Here is an 8,780-nt window from a genome sequence, read left to right on the forward strand (position 1 = left end):
CGGTTGATTCAAAGTTTAAAAAAAACATAGAAAATAGATAGCTACAAAAACACTTATAAACAACTTTGTTTACTCTGTTTTACTTTTTACTTCGTTTACTTGTTGCTACAAAAACATACGGAAGATATTGTCAAAAGAATAGAGATTTTATGTTCTGAGAAGCTTTGTGCAAAGTGCAAAATTGTGCACAGATTGAAGAGGAGTATCCTCTTAAATATTTAAAGTTGCTCCTGATAAAGTGATTCCTGAGAACCATTCCTGATATGCTTTAAGTTTCACTTTCGCTCTTTACTCTCACGTGCAGAAAACATTTTATTTATTATCTGCCTGTTTTTACTGTGCTTTTGGCCTTAATTTGAAACTCATTACCATATGGGAGTGTTTGCTTGGAAATTGAAACTGTTTATTACTTCCTATCAAATCCGAAGCACAAAGACCATCTCATATATTTTGCTCTTTTGATGTTTTTGCTCAACTTCAGTGAAACATGCGGAATGTGACACTAAAGGGTAGAAAACGATTATGAAATTTGCTCACAAAGAAAAGAGTCCTAGAATTAGATATTTTCGTTTGACTGAACTATTTATCGACTTTCTACAACTATTGGTTTCATGCAGACACTCTGACACGAAGTGCATCCAACCGATAGGGAAATTAAACCTTCCAGCCTTTCTTCCACAATGAAATAAAGACCTTTTCCCACAGACTTGATAAATACAATCTTGCAATACTGTATATACATGAACGAAATAATTTTCTAAGGTAAATTTCCAGTTATAATAGACTAAATATATATATTTAATGATGAGAGTATTACTGAAGGGATGGTTGAGTCCCTTCCCACCAGTTGTCAAACAGTTCGTGGTAGCGAACTGTAAGTAAAGAGCGACCCTGCTCAATAGTAACCAAAACTCTAAGAAACAGGATTTTGATACCAATAGAAACGTCAAAATACTCGCATTGTTATGCTGATTTCAAATATACAAGTTTCATTAAGTTTAGTGTTGCCCATCAAAGGTTACGAGCCTGAGAAAAATTGCCTTATTTTAGCAAAAAAGGGAAAACACCCCCTAAAAGTAATAGAATCTTAGTGAAAATCACACCGTATCAGAATTTACCGTATCAGAAACTCTACAATAGAGTTTTCAAGCTCCTATCTGCAAAAATGTGGAATTGTGTATTTTTTACCAGGGAAAGAACACAGATCCGTGCTTATTTGTTTTTTTTCCAGGGATAAGCGTATTGACCCAGGGTTCCTGGATAATTGTAAAAGGGCTCACTCGAACGGAAATTAGAAGTTAAAGTGCCATTCTTAAATGATCAAAAAATGTGAGGTCAACTAGGCCCCTTCCCACGTCCCTTTTTGTCTCAAATTAGTCCAATGCCCATTTTCTTCAGCATAGTTGAAAGGCCGAATAACTATTCCTTTGGAAATATGTTGACCCAACACAGCCCCTAAGGAAAGGTCTTTAAGTTACAAAATGTGTCTATTGTTTACATATAGTATTTGTTATTGGTACGCATGCAGACATGTTTCGGGTGGGGAGGGCAAATTTTCTTCTTCTGGGATTTTCCACGGGAATAATTTTCTATGTAAGAGAAAATTTACAGGCAGTGATTTTTTTAGGGAAAATTATACACTGGGGGAGTTTTCCAGAATTTCTATACAAAACTCTTTTTATATTTTTTGCTTTCTCTTTTCCATCTCAGTTTTGCTAAGGGTAATTGCCTGGGTAAACTTTCACCGGGATGGAATTTTCTAGAGGATATATCCGCGGTTGGGTATTTCTTCGTGGATGTGGGGCCAGATTTCCTGGGATTAGTTAAAAAAAATTGATCAGAAATTAAATAAAAAAATAAGTTTTTTTTAATTGAAAGTAATGAGCAACATTAAAACTTAAAATGAATAGAAATTATTGCGTATATGAAAGAGGTTAATTCCTCCACAACGCCTCGCTCTTTAAGCTAAAGTTCGAATTTTGCCCCGACTCTTTAAGAAAGATTTCAGAAAAAGTACTCAGAAACTGTAACGTAAAGAGTGAAGTGTTGAGGAAGAACCAACCCCCTTCATATACATAATAATTTCTGTTTGTTTTAAGTTTTAATACTGCTCCTTACTTCCAGTTGAAAAAACATATTTTTTTATTTAATTGTATGAAGTGTCAACGTTAGCTCTCCACGATTTCAATCCAAAAACTGCAGACACAAGATCTTTTAGGGGCAGCCGGAAGAAAGTGGCAGTCTTTTCAAAAAATCACCAAGATCGTTCTACAGCATTGGAGTCACCCAAATAGGGGAATATTTTTATAGAACTACAAGTAATATTTCAATTTTAAAAATACAAATCATGATGCTACTATGAGTAAAATGTTCTTAACTTTTTTCTTTTTGTTCTTTTTTTTCTCATAAGAGAGAGAGAGAGAGAGAGAGAGAGAGAGAGAGAGAGAGAGAGAGAGAGAGAGAGAGAGAGAGAGAGAGAGAGAGAGAGAGAGAGAGAGAGAGAGAGAGAGAGAGAGAGACCCTTAAGGATTTCTGTAGTCTATGAAAATTCTAAGGGCCAAAGATTAAGTCTGTAAAATAATACATAAAATGAAAGCAAAAGTTACTTGCTGAGGCAAAAGCCTTACAAAAAAAGGACGAATGAAGAGAATGCTCTGAATAAACTCTCATAAAGAATTTACTTGAATTGGAAAGTTTTTTTTTATTGTTTTAAAAAGTAGAGTAGTGAGAAAGAGTCAAACTTCAGCGTAAAGAGCAATGTGTCAAGGAGGGGACAACCCCTTTCATATACGTAATAATTTCTATTCGTTTTAAGTTTTAATGTCGCTCCTTACTTTCAGTTGAAAAAACTTATTTTATCATCACAGGATATTAATCAATTATTAAATCAATTATTTAATCAATCACAGGATAGTATCTTTACCATCCATAAGCAACACATAATAAATCTCGGATTATTTTTTAATAAGAAAACACATGTTATGAATCAAATCATAACAAAAGAGGGAATGAGCACTTTGTAGTAAACTGCTGTACAGCATCTAGGGTATAACTGTGAGCTATTCAGGGGTCAACTGATTGAATTGAGATATCAATATTATAGCAGGGAACTGAAATTTCTCTTAATATGTTCATATTGATATGTTATTTAAGCTAAGACTGATCACAATATCGATTGAAAACACAAATGGGAAAAAAACATTCTGGTTGTCTGATGCTGAATATATCTTGATGGAGCTAATTTGACTAAGTTTACATATTAAAATATACTTGTTTAACGCGTACAATTGATGCTACTACCACTTGAAGAACATATGTAACTAAACTCACTCGATACAAAAAAAGTAAGAAAAAAAAACACTGGTTAAATCCGTAAGGAAACAATTTGAAAAAAAATTCAGTAGTGTTTTACACAAAATAAATTTGTAAATTAAAATCACACTATGGATATATGTTCTTTCGTCTGTTTTATCTTTTTTTTTTCTAAGACTAAATATGTAGGAATGTTTCACCCGAGTCTAATAATATTTTAAATATTATTTCCTACTATTTATTGGATTCTTTAGGCAAAATAAAAGCCTATTTAAGTACCATCTACAGGGAAATACATAATTGGTAAAATTTTTATTTTACTAAGTTAATAACCTTAGCTATGAAGACAAGTCGAAATAACTAAAAATGCTAACAATTCATGCCCATACTCTTACATATCTACGTTGTGACCCTTTTTCATTTTAATTTATTCAAGAAAAAACTTGCTATAATGTAGCAGCATGGCTTCAGAACCTATTCTGAAAGACTTTTTGACAGTACTTAAGCAGTTACAATTTTTCCTTTTTGGATAGAAAGTGTGTTTTTGCTACGGTGACAACAATTTTTTTTATTTGTTTTATCTTTTTTGACATCATCAATTTGGCTTAGGGGCAAGTCTACATGCCTTAGACTGCCTAAAGGTCTTTAGCTTTTACATTTGATATTTCAGATAGGCTAAATATGTAGGAATGTTTCACCCGAGTCTAATAATATTTTAAGCACTATCTCCTACCATTTATTGGATTCTTTAGGCAAAATAAAAGCCTATTTAAGTACCATCTACTGGGAAATACATAATTGATAAAATTTTTATTTTACTAAGTTAATAACCTTAGCTATGGATGTATCAATGTGATGTGTCAAAGGCAAACCCAGAGTAAGGATGTATCAAGTTAGAATCCACTACCAAAATGAGACACTAAACAAATAAAAACATTTTTTGTTAAAAAAATAACAAACGGCTAAATAGCTAAAATGGACCTAGGATTAACGCTCTTAGAGTTTAGAAAACTTACCATAACTTCAATCCCCTAGGCTCAAAGTCCTTGATATGGACATGTAATACTTATAGTTCCAAATCTATATCTACATATATAAAAATATATTGTTCGTTTGTTTTTTTGTTTGTTCGTTTGTACGTCTGTAATGAAAAAAAAAACTAACAAAAAAGCAAAAAATAAACTAAAGAAAAAAGAAAAAAAATAAATGTAAAAAAAACTAAAAAAAAACTAGTTTTAAAAAAACTACCAAAAATAGTAATAAAAATCTAAAAGCCTAAAAAAAAAGAATAAAACTAAAAAAGAAGAAAAAACAAAAAAAAAACTAAAAAAAAGTAAATAAATTAATTAAAAAAACTAAAGAAAAAAACTAAAAAAAAACTGGGGCGCGCAGTACAACAGTTACGCGTGGCATGGGTCAGCTAGTGGTAAATATTTAAATAAGGTATTGATTTGTATGGCCAATATTTAGGCCTTAAGTCTTTGAGCCCGTCCTTAAAACCTGCCTTATCATCAACTAATTCGACTGTTCTTAATCGGATGTATCTCGTTAGCGTTCTTATTTATCCTATCTTGTGTCAAATCAGCTTTTTCCTTTGATGGGGAAGGACTATTGGATTCAGAACTTGAATCATTAGTTTTTCCTTTGATGAAGTCTAAATGAATAGCTTCAGCACTGCTGTTTAAACAGAAATTACTAATTATATTGATGATCTCTTTCTTCATGCCTGGGTGAGATAAAGCATAAAGAAACGGATTGGCGCAAGCAGAGAGTTTGCAAAACACTCCAGGTAGCATGGATGAAAATGGGGTAACGTATTCCTTGTTTCCAGAAATTCCTAGTAGGGCTACAATAGCATACGGTGTCCAAGCAATCATCCATAAACCGATTAGTATAAATATTGTTTTCGTGATTTTCATCTCTGTTTTTTTCCTATAAATATTATCATCAACATTCTCAGAAACTTTAAAGTCACTTCTGCGAATTACAGAAATAATATTAATGTACGAAAACGAAATCAAAGAGAACGGTACACACCACGCCCCGATAAAGAAAATAAGAATAAATATCCTATCCTTTACATTATCTGAAAGATATTCAAAGCTGCAACTCGTCAAATATCCCTCAGGTACATATCGACTTATTCCAAACAATGGTAATGACGCAAAACACAACGCATAAAGCCATATAAAAAGTATTTGCACCATAGACTGTATTTTTGTAGATTTTCGGTCTGGATCGAAAGGTTTTGATATGACGCGGTATCTGTTGCCCGCAAGAATTGCCATGCTCATGATTGATGTTGTTCCGGTCAGTCCACCGACGAATCCGTAAATTTGGCATCCTGCAAAATGGTTAATGTTATGCACTGTCAAAACATATTCAGGAATACATTCACTTTCATTATTTACTGCTACTACTACTAATAACAACTCACTGCAACACCAAGCTCCTAAGACCAATACAGCCACGCACGCTCCTTCTCTTTCCCAATCTATTCAAAGCCTCCCTCTTTTCAACCTTCCGGGAAGTTCTTAATTCCCCTAAATCATTCCGTGTGACATTCTCCCATCTCATTCAGCCCTAGATGGTTGGCCGACAAAGAAAATCTTTGGCAATCCGTCATCCTTCATCCTCGGAACGTATCCTAGCCATCTCAACCTTTTCCTCATTATGGTACTAGACAGCAGGATTGAAGCATATTCTTCAGCAGTTTACTGTTTCAAACATGGTTAGTCGACTGCGTACCCAAAACAATCCATAAGCAATTTCTCTGGAAAACGTCTAGTAAATCCTCCTCCGTTTTTTTGGAGCATCCACGCTTCACAGCACTCTTGACAACTGCCGTCACTATAGCTTCCAGCATTCTAGTCTGGGTTTGCAGACTTATCCTCCTATTCTTCCAAACTTTTTTAACTGTGAAAAAACACCCTGGGTCTCGGCCCTACTTTAACCTCTTCAATGAAATATTTAACTCCCATCATGATTGCAGTCCTAGATGGAATCTATCAGAGAGCGAACCACCACTCATATTGAAAACACATTATAAAACACTTCTCATAGTGTATTATTAACCACCCATATAAACGAAATATTCAAAAAGCGCTTTTTCTAACTTAGTATAGTGAAAAAAATTCTTTTGAAACAACAATCTTGTGATAAAGAAATTTATATTTAAATAAGCATGATAAATATTATCTGGGGAGACTTCATACCACTTTTAGACAAAAAAAAAAGTTTTCTTCCAACCTCTTTCAAACTGTGAAAAAAACACCCTGGGTCTGGGCTCTAGTTTAACATCTTCAATGACATTTTAACTCTAATCACGATTGCAATCGTAAATGAAATGTATCAGAGACCGAACCATCACCCATATTAATCACATATTCAAAAGCACTTTTCCAAGTGCACTATAGTGAAAAAAATTTTTTGAAAGGACAGTTATGTGAAGAAAGAATTTATATTTAATTAACAATAATAAGTGTTATCTGGGTTCATACCATTTTTAAATAAAAAAAACGTAAGGATTAAGAAAATGAGCTTGAAAACCCTGACAAGAGATTTACAGCTCCCAATCACAAAAAATTATAAGTATTTCTCATACTTTATTAGATTAGGCTGGAACAGATATGTCTTTTTCTATCTGATCTTTTTTATTATGAGTAATGACTGCCTATTGGGTTGTCATAGTGCAGTGAAATAGGATTATTTACAGTTGTTTTTTTTTTTTTTTATTATTATTTTTTTTTTTACCTCGGACTGACAGTGCCAGGACAACGTCCGACATGTCATGATAAATGATAATTTTGAATCCCTTTTTTAAGACTAATCTTTCCTCTGAAACAAACGATTTTACGACAAGCCTATTTCTGTAGCTTGCATCGATGAGACAAAATACTTCTATCTTTGAATCCATTATTACCAGATCTAGCCTTTCACCGAGCCAGAATTATGCTATTACTTAAGCCTTTCCATCGGGAAGGACCAAAAAATGATAAAAATAATTATTTTCCATGGATTTTGCAGCCAATTTTAGGTGTATTTTCTATCTAAAAACATACTAGATAAAATATCAAAGATATAATTTGGTAGATGCATAGAGTTGAATCTTAGCTAAGAAATGATGTCAAAATTGCTGTCATTTGTCGGTACATTAATATCGTAGGAGATCAAAAATATAACCAAAAGTAACCAAAAATCGTTCAGTGAGCTTAAGCCTTAAAATATTTCTAGGAACGCTAACAGCCTATTGGATGGTCACAGGCTGGTGATTAGAATCTCAAATGGCAGGTAATTGTTTTACGTAGCCCCTCTTTCTATGTTTATTTTGTAGTACTAGATATAATTGCAACATTCCACAAAATTTTTTACATTTGTCGCATATTTTGTTCATCAGGGCTATTATTCATCAAGTTTCAGCTCAATTCCAGTATATGTTCAGATGGTATTGCAGATACGTAGTTTTGATCACCTGGCAACACATAATGTCTTTTAATTAAGTTTATACTTTACCGCAAATAAATTATTAGTTCGGTAATGGTTCATAGTGCAAAATTTTAGGTTGGTTAGAGAAAAAAACATTGTTAGTCTCCCCTGCCCTCTGTCCACATCCCCCAAGCATAATTTAAGGCCTATTTAGCCTCCTAAAATCTTCTTAAAGTTTTAACTAGAAGGGTTGTATTTTCATTTTTTTCAACAAAAAAATTCCCTGGCAGGTTCAATTTGGTCTCGAAAGCCATTCCCATGGTATTGCAGAAACAATTCACTAATTCCATAATCTCTTAACACAAAAAGTTATTTTTATTTATTTATTCATTATTTATTTCGCAGCTTAACCTAAATAGATTCATTATCTCATAGTGGCTTATAGTGCAAAAACGTATAGTCTGGTCTGAGACAAAAATTGAAGTATACCCGGCCTTCATCTTTAATTCTCTCACATCTGAAAGTTTTCCCTCGATCCCTCGAGCCAATCCTGAGATATTCGTGGTATATTTTTTGATAAACTGGATGCATAAGGTGTCTTTTGACTTAGATCTGCCTTTTCTCCAAGTCATGCTTCAGTATTAATTTTAATTTCCCTACACCACACCCTGAAAGTTTTAACTTGATACCAAGAGCTGTTGTACAGATATTACAAATACAAGATGTTAACAGCCTGATAACATTTAGTGTGTTTTGACTTTTGATTTCTTTGAACCATGGGGCTAACTTTCGAGGCACTGTCAGAACATTAAACACCTTAAATCCTCAAAAAACTCTTTGAGTAGAATACAAGAATGATCTTGAGACTTGGGTCTGATGTTTGTTGCGTTTCAGCTCCGTATAACATCACAAAGCCGACAAGAGCTTCAAAAATCGTGATGTGAACGAAGTTTTGCTGCGGGAGAAGGAGTAGATTGGTCAATCATCTCGCTCATTGTTTCAGTCATGTTTATCTGTAGTCCAACTTTGGCAGTTTTTGTTTT

At 33.4% G+C, this 8,780-nt stretch overlaps 1 protein-coding gene across 1 annotated transcript; it reads right to left on the reverse strand.

Moving 5' to 3' along the window:
* Positions 1 to 4,823: 4,823 nt before the first annotated feature.
* LOC136036663 (opsin, ultraviolet-sensitive-like) lies at positions 4,824 to 7,228 on the reverse strand. The gene is made up of 2 exons (XM_065718965.1): positions 7,066 to 7,228; positions 4,824 to 5,656 (listed from the first exon to the last, which is right to left on the reverse strand). Exons 1-2 carry the CDS (start codon positions 7,226 to 7,228, stop codon positions 4,824 to 4,826), a joined length of 996 nt encoding a protein of 331 aa, XP_065575037.1.
* Positions 7,229 to 8,780: the final 1,552 nt, after the last annotated feature.

The sequence above is a fragment of the Artemia franciscana genome, chromosome 15, assembly GCF_032884065.1.
Source record: "Artemia franciscana chromosome 15, ASM3288406v1, whole genome shotgun sequence".
Taxonomy (NCBI): Eukaryota; Metazoa; Arthropoda; class Branchiopoda; order Anostraca; family Artemiidae; genus Artemia; species Artemia franciscana.

Excerpts from the sequence above, each read along its gene's own strand:
- LOC136036663 (XM_065718965.1), bottom strand. The coding sequence starts at position 7,228 with ATGGATTCAAAGATAGAAGTATTTTGTCTCATCGATGCAAGCTACAGA. Across the intron at positions 5,657-7,065 it reads CCTGGCACTGTCAGTCCGAG|GATGCCAAATTTACGGATTC; the intron begins GTAAAAAAAAAA and ends ACCATTTTGCAG.